General features: G+C 44.4%; 1 protein-coding gene across 1 annotated transcript; it reads left to right on the top strand.

The window, feature by feature from the left end:
* The first annotated feature begins 1,036 nt into the window (after window positions 1-1,036).
* On the top strand, window positions 1,037-11,907 carry LOC149348942 (2-Hydroxyacid oxidase 1-like). Its single transcript, XM_089585954.1, has 9 exons — window positions 1,037-1,212; window positions 2,224-2,375; window positions 4,044-4,144; window positions 5,434-5,591; window positions 7,487-7,632; window positions 8,148-8,239; window positions 9,705-9,863; window positions 10,344-10,413; window positions 11,840-11,907. Exons 1-9 carry the CDS (start codon window positions 1,037-1,039, stop codon window positions 11,905-11,907), a joined length of 1,122 nt encoding a protein of 373 aa, XP_089442080.1.
* The last annotated feature ends 1,699 nt before the right edge of the window (window positions 11,908-13,606 follow it).

Genomic DNA, 13,606 nt, shown 5'->3' with positions numbered 1-13,606 from the left:
GTAGTGCACATTGTCCTCACTCGTAGCATACAGGCGCTCGGAACAATAACATATCAATATGAGGTGCGAATATACGTGGGTTCTGCTCCTAATAAATACACGGCCGCTTTAGCATCCGCTGGCGCGCATCTGTTTATCCAGAGAGAAAGCACGTACGTCCGTATTCTACGCATGCGCAAATCAAGCGGGTCGTTGAACGCATTAAATCTGTTTTCACGCCACTTGGTTGAGTGTGGCACCTGTACGCGTGCAGGCGTAGTTGAAATGCAGAACCGCCCGGCATTGCTAAAGCGATTGGAACGAAATAGCAATTAGCGCGCCGCACTTGCGCGCGTGGTGTTGCCAGGAACGCGGAGGCACATGTGAGAAGAAAAAATTAAAAATAAACGAAGCGTTGCGATAGCGCTCAGCTGCGGGCGGCAGCAGAGCCCCGCTCATTCAATACAAACGCGGGTTCTCAATACGGTGGCCAAAAGGCGAGCTGAATGAGCTACAACACCGTTTTCCTTCCAAGGTTATCAACCTTTTTAGAAAGAACATAATATAAGTCAATGAGGAATTCTAGGAGGATCCTTTTAAAGGTCAAGCACATGCGAACTCTGCTTTTGCGTGGAAACATTGCAGCCTGAAGAAGATTCTGAAGGTTCTGTTGAGCCGCTTTATCCAGCTTCAAGAAGTCCGCTGACAGTATGACGAAATATTGTTAAACGCCAGAAGCTGAGAACGTAGCTGACACCGTGCTAGTCGGTGGAATACCTCTTCAAGGTTTGTTTAACTCCACTAGACTATCGCTGTACTCAGGAAAGAGAGCGTCGAAGAATCTTCCATCCAGACAAGCGAGAGGCTTACAGTCGAAGTGTGCTCTGGCGGTTGGACGCTATAAAAACAAGATTAATCAGCCATCTGCCTCCTAAAAGCAGTGAAAGAGCTCGAGGCTTTCACTCTACAAAGTGCATGCGCGAGTTCAAAGTAGCCTAGGGTACAGAGATACCGCATACGTTGTCAACGGCAAGTTCAGCTGGATACCACTGCAACCATGGGCGGTCGCAGCAACTCGAGCACCGCAACGAACATACCCGAGGCCCCCGTCCGAACCCTGGAGGACGTTGAAAGGAGGGGGTTGTCCAAGCTTGAACCTGTGCCGCGCGTTTACTTCACGATGGGCGAAGACCGGGAGCAAACTGCGTCGGAGAACAAAGTCGCCTTCACGAGGTGATTAGCACGTTTGCTGCTCTAACGTTGAACTACTTTTCATAGTAACTTCAATTTTCTGCGACTCTCTTTTCTCTTTCACTTTTTTATCCCCTCACCGTTTCCCCCCGTGTAGAGTAGCAAACTGATTATTCTTCCGGTTGATGATGATGATGTCCTCAAGCTTAATGGCACATACCCACGGCGGGGGATTGGCCAGGGTGTATAGCGGATACAAACGCACTCGTGTACAGGGAATGGGGTATTTTGATAATTTTGGGACACAAAGCTAGAATTTGTACAAAACAAAAAATACGGAGAAGGAAAAGTAGTGAATTCATATTCAAGCAGAAGAATCTACCAGCTTTCCTCTTCTCCCTCTTTCTCCTCCTAATATTCAACTCGTATTTGAAGTGGTTTGGTTTGGTTTGTGACGCTGTGAAAGACTTTGCGGAAATGCGTTGTGAACTTGTCCTAAGTAGCAGTAAGTAGCAGTAAGAAGAACTCTCCATATTTCGCCCTCGTAGCTTTAACATATTTGGTTTACAGCCTTAACAAGCGTGTGTAATATAGATACGGGAAAGCATTCGGAAGGGAGGGCTGGAAGCTTTAATCCGCTAGCCAACGCTACTGCTAGAGGACTTGTTTTAGTGGGGGGGCTTAGTCCGCTAGAGAACGCTACTGCTAGAGGACTTGGACTTGTCTTTTCTGGAAGGAGACGAGTCCTCTTGTCGAAACGTTGGGTAGCAGACTAAGACTTCCGTTCCACCGCCTGTTCCTTTCGTTCTCTGAAAAATTCTATCCTCCTTGCCTCTCCCTGCTGCATTCCTGGGGCAGAATTTCGAATTTAATATTTTTGAGATTAACTATTTTACGCTGCCTTTTTCGGTGGTGCTGTGTCTATGGCGGTTCGTTGCTGAGCTCAAGGACAAACGGGGGGAGGGCATTTGGAAAGGCTGCCACTTCGGCCGATGATTAGGATGGTGATCACATTTAATTGACATAACGCTTTCATTGCACACATTCACGCAGGCTGCGTCTTCTGCCGCGATTCCTGAGGGGCGTTGCTGATCGTAGCCTGGAAATCACGGTTCTGGGCGAGTCCATAACGATGCCGTTGGGAATATCTCCGGCGCCCTTCCACCGCATGGCCCACCCCGATGGTGAACGTGCTACGGCCAGAGGTAGCGTACCACGCATCCGCACTCGTTGTTCTGTTCAGATGCTGCTCTGGTCACGCTGGTTGCGTCCTGAACTAGACGATGCAGGAGCGCTGCGTATGCACTGTAGAATTCCGATTGGCCTGAACTGGCTTACTTACTTCGGAGATCACATGATCTATACAATTCGTGAAAAGTTTTCAAGCGAACAAGATTACTTTTTCCAGACAAGTTGGTTCATTGCTAGAGAAAGCCAGAAAAAGACTGTGCACAAGGACGTGTTCTTGTCGTCATAGCAATCATCACTCACAATTAAGTTCACCGTCTTGCATTGATCTCCAATTATCCCTACCCTGCAGCAGCTTTAGCTATCTTATCTCATTAAATATCATATTTTTTTCTCCGCAGCCGCCGGGGTGGCTTAGTAGTTATGTTTCTCGACTGCTGACCTGAAAGACGAGGGTTCGATCCTGGCAGCGACGATCGCATTGCAATGGAGGCGAAATGCACGTTAAGGAATCCCAAGTGGTCGAAATTATCCGGAGCCTTCCACTACGGCGTCCCTTACAGACCTGAGTCGATTTGGGACGTTAAACCCCCCTAAGCCATAAGCCACTTCTCCTCACTGGACTCTGCCGTCCTAGACACATTTCTTTTTTTTTTAATGCCCACTGTGTTAAACATAAGCATCGCTAGTTATATATTCTCCACAATATGTGTGACGGCTAGGTGAGTTCGTTTAGCTATAATAATTAACGCAAATGAACAAACAGACCGCAGAAGGTAGCAGACGCAACACGGCTCTACTAACTATTCTCTAACCATCCCAACTAAGCGTGCACCCCCTGCCCGCCAAGAATGTTCATGTAGTTTGCTTGCATTGATATCAGCTCCTTCTATCAATAGGAGGGTATCAGTTTCCTCATAATGATATAAGGATAAATGCTTCGAGATTTTCACCTTTTATACGTAACGTCAAGTGCATACTGACTGGCATGTGCATTGTACTTTTATTATCATGAAGACTTCTTTGTTCTTTTGTAATTATCAGCGCTTGATGACTTAGTACAACGATAACTGTGACCTCTATTCCGTTATTAAGGGCGAAAGGTCTTAATGCTTAGCTGCAATAGCAGCGCAATTTTGGTTGATGGGCTGGGATGTGCAAGCAAGGGATGGTGTGGGGTTCAGCCTTCGTGTGATGCCACAGCGGCACTCAGCGGTGAAATATCTGCCACTGCATTTGCAGTTCCGGCCATAATATTCACAGCTCGCTTCAAACTTTTCTGCCCTCTCACCTAGCTGAAATTAGGAAGTACTTTGCATATATGTCCCACGTGCCCCTCATGCGCTGAAGTATGAACTAAAAAAACCATCATATCTTTTATAGGCTCAATCGAACAAAGTACCCCGCTGCTGATAAATCATTGACAAAGAGTCAGGCCACCTCTTGGCGCCGTCTCCAAACTTATACGTTTCCGAACCCGGTTATGTGTAGTCGTTATTATCCGGGACAATATTCAAACGAGTGTAAGCAATGTAAGGCCAAAGCGGATCTCAACCATATTCTCTGGAAATGCCCTTTTGCCCCCCTTGAATGGAACGCGTGAGAAAATTTCATACCCTGAAGCGTGCTCGGAGTATCTGGCCACACCTCTACATGAATTTTACTTTTCTGCATGCACGGGCCAGCTGTGGAAGCCGCCGGCACGGTGATGATTCTGAGTATGTTCAGCACCACTTCTCTGGAAGACGTCAAAAAAGCCGCGCCCAAAGCTCTGCTCTGGTTTCAGGTGAGTAAAGCACTCGAGGTCATGTGATGTGGTGTGGGCAAATAATGATATATTGTCAGATAGCTAGAGCTGCATTGGGCGCTGAGGATAAAAGAGTAATTCAAAGAAAGAGGGACACTCAATTCCTGCAGAGAGATATATACTTTACCGCGTGCCTAGAAAACTTTTACCTCTCTCAGTTTTTGACACTCTTAGATTTCGCCCAGAACAACAATTAGTGTTTACTCTTTGACATACTTTCTGCCAACTATGGTCAGCCCATAAGAAGGGACCACAAACGCATGAACGCATGCAGCGTGCTGTTATTCTTCCTGGCTTCAGTTAATAATATGGAAACATATATTTAAGAGCGCTTGATAAAGAGCCTGTCTTTGTACCGTGCTCATATTGTGCTCTTGACCGCCTCAGCAGTTGTGGATAGTACATGCACCTCAATGCCGAATAATCGCCATTGTCATGATAAGGAAAGAAAACTACGATCTCCGAAAAATTAACATAAAGGAACGCATCCAAGCAAGACACGTGTATGGCTTTTCCGTTGACGCTGGTAACGTTATAGCCTAGGTAGGAAGGTAAGGTTCACATTATTTCTGAAAAGTGCAAACACTGTTTAGAATAAGCCACAGGCGAAAACCTAAAGAAAATAGCCTGAAGATGCCTATGGCTCATCTAAAAGCCATTACAAAAAATGAATAAAATAAACAGATACATACAACGATGGCAGGTCGCATACGAGCACTTTATAGCAAACAAGTTATAATATTTACGGTTGAAGAGATTGTTATACGGACAAGTAATTTTGAAACTAGCAAAAAAAATACAAGTAAACGAACAGGTGACTTCGTAATGTCTTTATTGTGCTGTTTCGACTAAGAAGGAAATTGACTCATATGTAGTGAACACGATTTATGGTACTTCCTCTGCATTCTATTGTTCGGTAAGGAAATTGCAAGGAAGAAATGGAATAGGCGTCAAGTATGCAAAACCTAATACCGAATCAAATCAGAGGATTGGTTATGCGAACTGGCCTGATGCGAAAGGCTATCTGTATAAGCTATGTACAGTCGCGAGCACTATGAGAGGTACGAAACTTGTTGCACAAAATTGAGAACTTTCTGGTTATCCCTCCACTTAATTTGCGAAGGACGTTTGAATATTCGACGCTAGAGAAAAACTAGTTAGCGAACAGAAAAACTTATATTGATCACGACTCTACCGCGACTTGAGGACCTCTACACATCGATTGATTCGGCTTTGTAATGCAGCGTTTTCCCTTCTACCGTCTGCAGGTCTTCATTCACCCGAACAGGTCGGCTACACAGAAGCTGGTATTTCGAGCGCAGAACGCTGGTTATCGCGCCTTGGTCTGCACGGTAGATGCCCCAGTGGGCGGCACCAAGTCCGGTACATTCGGGGAATTTCTTAAGGAGTACTCCGACAAACTCAGGTACAACGTTCTTCAACATTCTGAAAACAAGGGATTGTAATATAATTTCGGAGAAGAAATATGCAGCTCTGGTTGACGAGTATTTACAAAGAGCTCTGTGGTTAGCGATTTGTCAGCGCCTTAAAGTTAATTGTGGAGCTACAGGTCGTCGCACCTACAGGTTTCTGTCACACCAGATTTTTTAGCAAAGTCTGTGTCACGGCGTAGCCGTAAGCGTTTGCAGGGAGTAGCTGCTTCATTATAGACGATGGCTAAAAAAAGATCCAGATTGGCACAGTGCGGCTGTTTTAAGGGATTACGGCGTTTAGCGTTACCTGTGAGATCATATATTTTCTTGCTTTGCCGAAAGTGTTGGCAGGCCGACCTCTTTATAAGTGAATGTAATGAACGAAATATTAGGCAGGTGCAATGAGCAATACTACGCATTTGAAAATTAAGTTCAACAGCGTATATATAAGCAAATTTCACATACCGACTACCGATGCCAGCTTTGCCTCAACTGAACCCCATCTCGTCTCAATATACGAAAACTAAAGCCGTTACTACGACTGCACCTGTCAGAATAAAACATGTCTGTTTGCAATGAGAGAAAGCTACTAAAATGATTAGGGCTTAAGCTGCCCCCTTCCTTCCCGGTTAGAACATCGCTTTGCTCTGCAGCTTTTTATGACACTTCGTTTAGCATGCTTGATGCATTACGCAGGCATTGATATTGGATTGTGGCGTAGTGATGAATGAATATTTTAGGGCCCTTCGAGTTTCGAGTAACACTAGGTTTCACCGGATTCTTGCACCCAGAGCAGGTTTTCTGACGAATAGAGTTTAACCCGATTTCTACGCAAAAATGCGGCTTCTAGAGAACATGGCTTTCCAGTGAATAAATCTTAAGATACTATGCGTGTTCAGTTTTCTTGAAACAATAAAGTTATTCTGAACTGAACTGAACTGAACACGGAAATTAGTGGGTATCTTGTGCTTATTACACAGCGCTGTTTTGAGGTCACTGTTATTTTAACACTTATTTTAACGCTTTATATTGTCATCTCACTAATATGAAGATATTGTCATCCATGACTTGACTAATCGGATGATATGTTCGAAGAGTACGTATTACATTGGAGAGGGCAGAACGCAGGCAGTGCCAAGGAGTCTTACTAGCAGCATTGTGTGAGCACTACCAACGCTGTCGACGTCCTGTGCCATTGCTATGAGAGGAAGCGAGGGAGGAAGATACAAGGCAGCGGGTTTTACAAGGTTCAGATGCGTTGTAAATGGCCGATTTGATGTTGAATTACTGTTTTCGAAGTTTACATACAAAAGCAGTGTGGTCCCGCGGAGCTTCTGCACATTAGTAACTGTAGTAAATGAGGGAAAAATTAGAGGGGCACCTAATTCTAACACGTTTCGGCGTACAATAGCAACGTTTGATGCCTTTACAGCAAGTTTCATCGCTTCCTACCTGGTAACATCACTACCTTCCGGCCAATGGGCGAATTTTATGAACGACGATGCATTTTCGGCCCCATGAGGTTTATAGTACAATCGCATCAGCAAGAGATATTTTATTTGGTCAGTAACCTTTTAACACGACCTGCCACCTTAATAATGTTTAACAAAAGTATCCGGAAAAACACAGAGCAATGCATATACCGCACAGAAAAGAGTTAAAATAGTGAGTTATTTTTGGTGGAAAAAATAAACCGAGAAATGCATCGAAATATGAAAAATTTTGTTGAATAATTCGATTTGTGCCCCCTTTTGAACTGGAAGTATAAAGTCCATCTTTTACCCCCCCCCCCCCCCAAATTTTACAAACAAAAAATAAAATAAAAATCGGAAACGAAGTTCCCTGGATATAATTTGCATTTGTGTACGTTACCTTCGTTTGCGACAAGGCCGGCCAACTTTAGCGACAACGAGGTCCAGTCAGGAGGCAAGTCTCTGGCCCAACAGTTCCTGGACCCGGGAATGACCTGGGAGGACATTTCTTGGCTCAAGAGCATCTCCAATGTGCCCATCGTAGTGAAAGGAGTCATGACCGGTAGGCATGCAGAGACAGTGTTCTTTTTCTCAGCGTTCAAGCGTTAAGAACGGGCGCTGGGTCAATACAAATATTTACAAAGGGTGGAAGAAAGCCATAACATATTTAAAGCTTAACAATCAATTTTGCTGATACCATGCGTTTGTGCTACCTGCGTATAGCATGAATGCTGAGCATTGATCGATTCGTGCGAACATGATATTTAGCGTGAAGGGCAGTGCGCTGGAAATGAGATACTTTTTAAAACACTCCTCAGAACAAGCTATTTTTTTTATTCTCCCGCTTAGATACTTTTATTACATCCAGCGATGCAAAACATCAATTGTTAGAGTGCTTGGTTATTCACAATGAAGAAGAATGGACGTACTATGTTGGTTCGTCAGAAAGCAACACTTAGATCAGATGCCCAAGAGATTTGTGTACATCTCGTATCTTTGAGCGCATTCTTTTTTTCTGTAGATGCCAACGTATTTCTTGTGTTGCACTCGACCTCTAACGCTCTCGCTTACTGCCAGCGGAGGCAGCCATGCAAGCCGTCGAGCACGGGGCATCAGCCATCCTCGTGTCCAATCATGGTGGCCGCCATCTCGACGGCGTCCCAGCTACAGTGAGTTACGGCATTCGACAACTCGCTGACACTCCACACAGTTAGCGAAAGAGGGAAGTTAAATCGGGACAGTTTCAGATGCCTTCTACGCATAGATTATCATCAGATTACTAGATTCGCCTCTTTCACTAAGCCAACATTTCTCTTAATTTCGTGATGTAAAATCATTTTATTCGCGGGCTTTTGTGTTACTGCTTTTTTTTTCGGGATTTATGGAGCGTTCACGTCTACAGTGCGAGCAATGATGCCAAACACGTTTTTGTTTCAGGTAAGCACTGAAAAGGGCTACAGCAAAAAGATTACTGCGCTTAGCTTGTGCTAGCAGCATGAGACAGGGCACCAACATCAACCCAGTGGCATGCTTGGACCCAGATGATGCCATTTTGAGAAATTGAGATTTTTACGAAGTATTCGGCGACGATTTCTGAAGCTGATTCGAAGGGGGGCGAATGCTCGCTTGTTGCACGGTATTTCTCAGAAACCATGCCGACATAAAAGATGGTTGTAGCCAGACTTTGGTCTTTCCTGATGAAGTTGGGGTTTTACCCCTGCTCTAATAACTTTATAATGCAGAAACACATTCAAGGGCTTACGCGCCACATTTTTGCAGCAACACTGTGTTTCCGCACTGCATAACTGAACCGCATAACAAAAAAAAAGTATTTATGTCTTTCTGAACATACATGGCCGCGTAGGTATGGTAATGTAAGTTGTTGGGCGAGCTGGTGGCGATATTCCATGACTACAGCGAGAAGAACGGGACGTTATCTGTTAACCGGTGAAGAAAGAGAAGAAGAACAGGAAGAAAAGAATTATCCATTAGCTTGGCACCAATTTACCTTCTTTGGGCTCTCCTCACTGAACCCTGGCAAATCCCCCGTCGTGGGTATGTGCCATGCCACCAAGGCAACAACAACAACCACAGATATTATGCGCTCTGTAAAATATACTTATGTTTCTATGAGAGCTGCCGGAAGAAGAGCAGATTCGTAAAGGCGCGGACGTATTTTACAAATCGTAAGCGCAGTTCAGCGGCAGCTGCACCTCGCGCTCCGCGGGTGATCCTGCAATTTTTTGTTTGCCCTTATGTGGCGGAAAATTTATGGCGGCGATGTTCAGACGCGGCCAGACTAGTATAGGAGAAATTTCTTTGTTGCATTGTTTATAACTCATGGTGTAAAGAAATATAAAGGCTTCTTGCATTTATACGAGCGAATATTAGCGGCATTTGCCAAAATATATACTAAGTACCCATAAGTTTCGCTTCGGTAAGAAGACAGGGGATGAATTTTTGAAGCATGCGCCATATTGTTATGGCACCGACTGCACATTCGTGGCCAATGTATGCTGGCCTTAATGCGGAATTCAGCGCAAGAACTTGGCTGGCCAGGCTTGCCTTTTCACCACGCTCTACTACCGCTACAACGACATACATAACTTCCGCTTTGGGCGTTGTCTTACGCAGATCGACGTGCTGCCAGACATTGTCCGTGCCGTAGGCCATCGTTGCGAGGTGTACCTGGACGGTGGCATCCGCCTGGGCACTGACGTCATCAAAGCACTGTCACTCGGGGCTAAAGCCGTGTTCGTTGGAAGGCCCGCCATATTTGGTTTGGCCTACGATGTCAGTGCTGCCGTTTCAACTGTCTCGCATCTTCCCATCTCCCCCACCAGCACTGCTAGTTTTCCCAGTATTGGAAATGGTGGCTGGGCCACCAGGGTAGCTGACGTCACCCTGGTCCTTTGTGGAATCGGCATTTGCCGATAAATTTACAATATTGGGCCGATTACATGCGTTGCTTGGGTCAATACCTCTGAACTAAGAAAATGGTGCTAACGTGAGGGCAACACCGTGAAACGGTGCTTGCACTTTTTATAATCTTATAAATCTTATAGTCCTTTGTAGGGTCACCCTTTGCCAATACATTTACGATATTGGATCGATTACCTGCGCCGCTTGGGTTGCATTTCGTACTTCTCACACTCATCGCTGTGCACAAGTGCTTGCAAATAAAATTTGATAAATCGCTTTAGTTCCTCTGAAAATTGATAAAAAAGAGGAGTAACTCTTTCAACTTTTGTGTCAACCGGGTCTTATGAACAGGGCCTAGCCGGAGTGTCCAAAGTGCTCGAGATCCTGAGGTCAGAGGTGGACCGTGCCATGGCTTTGATGGGTGAGAAGTTATCTCTGTTTGTTTTACAATATGCATGGGATGTGAAACAGTTAGGGGGCATTTGCCGGGGCCAACGGTGTCTCTGCGGGCATTAGTGATGAAAACGACGCTAAGCGCTGATTTCGACGCCAATGAAAAGCCATCACTTGAAGAGTCATGTTTCACAGAACAGGATATAACAATAGAATATTAATTAATTGCATATGTATAGTTTTTTTTAAATGTACTCATTGGCTTCCAAAGCAAAAAAAAATGATGATTTGATCGTAGGTGAGACTCCTATAAATCAGACACGAACATGGATACGTGCTGTGGTGATGCGCTAGTGGTGGAGAACCGGGTTGATTCGAGGGATAGGCGATACCCTTTAGTCCTTTCAGTGGGCGTAGTCAGGCTGATGGCAGTGGGATTACGACGATTATGATGATACCTGCTAATTAAAATGTTTATTCTGCAGTGATAGCTGGGTAAGAAGTCTCTGGCTGGCAGGAGTGCGCAATGAAATAAATGCGTCGGTAATTGAACACTAGTAAGCCTTGAAGGGGCAAAACCGAAGCAAAATAATAGCTGTAGTAGAGTAGGTTATTTCTTCTATTTTGGCACAGTGTAGTCTGGTTGTAGAATGGTGTGTGGTGTGATATACTGGTTGTTGGGGGGGGGGGGGGGGCAGATAGCATATTGTACTGACATAAATTAGGTTTATGACACAGGCATTGCCACCTGTAATGATGAGAAAGAGAAACATCGTTGTATGTCTTGCAAGTAACAAACGTAGAATGATGACTGACATGAGAAAGTGGTGTGCAAATGTATTGCCCTGTGTATAGCTTGAGTTCTTTCGTATGTGCTATTTTGTGTATAGCTTGAGTTCTTTCGTATGTGCAACTTTGTGTTCAATTTTTTTGTTTTTTTCTCTATGTTAGCATGAGTGTTTAGACAAGAAATGTATGCATATGGAGGTATTTCTCCACCTGCTGCCTGATCAGCCAACAAGCAAAATGTGCTTAGGCAGATCAGAATTTATGAATGTGTACGCATACAGACGAATAAAATTTGATTTGATTTGATTTGATTTGATTTGATCGTTCGTATAAATTGAGTTTCTAAGGAGTTCAAATAGTTTCTAAGATGAAAGATGGATGGGTAAAAGAGAATTAAAAGAAATGTACACTTAACCTTGAATACCACGTGAAAGGCGTGGCGATATGAGCGGGTAGGTATATGGTTTAACGAATAAGAGATGACCCGAAAAAAAAAAACAGGACGATGAAATGGCGCGCCCACGTTTTGTCTTCTTCTCGACGTCTTCTTTACTCGCGCCATATCTTGAATACCCCTTTTACGGAGTCGCCAAGCAGTATCTTACCCACCAACTGATTGTCAGCTTGAGAAGCTTTCATTTTCTTCATTTTTCTTTTTATCCTAGGTTGCCGAACACTCAGCGAACTTCACGCCGACATGGTGGTTCGCCAGGAACGCTTCGCCAGGCTGTGATGCTCATCGCACTTCGATCACGTGACCTTGAAGCACACGCACTTCAAGAAGGAAGCCAGTGTTGTGCCCATTCGTGGAACCATCATGCGAATTATGCGGTGGCCCAGTGTAATACGTGGCAAATGCGCATCAACGTAGAGGAGTGTTATTATGCGTGATTCAAACAAAAACGGCAGCCTTTTCCGTCGCTGTACCACTTCCTTAAACACGTTGACAATATTAAACATTTAGGAGTACATTTCTAGTTCGACTGTTCATAAAATAAATATACGGACTACTAGCCAAGCAAAGCCATATGCTGTATTAAATTTTTCAAGCGAAACTTCAAAACTGACGCATCCTTCACACGGTCTGGTGATGCTGGGCCATTCCTGCAATCTACTTGCCGACCCGATCTCGACCTCGTGGGAGAAGCCCGGGCACTGGCCAGGAATGCGTGGTGGACCGTGCTGCATGGGTGGCCGCCAGCAATGAGGCCCAAGACTAAGGGCTAACCACTCGCGCGCTTCGGTACATATCATACTATTGGTTTGGTTTATGGGGTTTAACGTCCCAAAGCGACTGAGGCTATGAGAGACGCCGTAGTGGAGGGCTCCGGAAATTTCGACCACCTGAGGTTCTTTAACGTGCACTGACATCGCACAGTACACGGGCCTCGAATTTCTCCTCCAAAGAAATTCAACCATATCATACTATTGAATAAAGTTTGTCTACTGCTATATTCGAATGTATACTTGAATCGTGGTGTCGCATATCGCCATGCATCCTCTGGGGTCATGCAAAGTGAACGATGCTTTTCCTCTCAAATAAATAAATAAATAAATAAATGCTTGTGTCCATAGAGCGAACGATGAGGCCAGGTTTGAGGTACCTTTATTTCCTCGCTGTCTTTTTTCTGTCTTCCTTGGGCGTGCAGCATTATTACGAGAGCCAACAAGGCTGCTGTACTGGCCTATATTACTCCTTACATTTGTTATTTTATTAATTTCTAAAAACTGCAATTACTACATAGCGATTTTAGCTGCGTGGCAATGCAAGAGAAAATACAATAGTAAATAAAATGGATGCAAATTAATCCAACTGAAATTACAAGAAATAAACAGGATACAGGCTGACCTTAACAACAACAGGAGGAAAAAATACCCATGAATCTCAATAAAAATTACACACAGTGTTACAACACTGAAGCAGAACACTTTCAGTATACAATAAATTATTTTATCACTGCAAATAAGCTAAACCAATGAAGTTAAAATTGGTGCAGACGACGACGTTGTTATTTTGCTGATTCCCTTTCGATTGTTGTGCGGAGGGAGGATGAATAAATATTGCGTGGTTGTGAGGCTTTCAGGCGTATAAGAACCTAAGACAATCATGCACCAGCTATAGATTTAAAGGACACTGGGGAGGAATAGAGATTAGCCTATATGAGTCAAGTTCCGCGCTCTAATCCCAAAGAGGCCACTCTAACAGAAAAAAAGCCCTTTTAAGCTAGAGAAAAAAACGAAGTGCTGGTGTCGCCCCCACCGGTCAATTTGGCAAGCAAAAATGCATGCGTCGATAGCAATTTTTTTACTCGAATCTCAGAGGCTACGCTACACCTCCATTCATTTCAAAAAGGTAGCAACACGTTCTTTTCAGTGAGGGCGTCACTGGTTTGAATCGACTGGCTGGAAAATATTAAAATCAAATTTCCTCG

The sequence above is a fragment of the Amblyomma mixtum genome, chromosome 4, assembly GCF_055824585.1.
Source record: "Amblyomma mixtum isolate Tamu chromosome 4, ASM5582458v1, whole genome shotgun sequence".
NCBI classification, from domain to species: Eukaryota; Metazoa; Arthropoda; class Arachnida; order Ixodida; family Ixodidae; genus Amblyomma; species Amblyomma mixtum.
The sequence above is the reverse complement of the archived record's forward strand: the minus strand, read 5'-3'. Positions and strand labels throughout refer to the sequence as shown.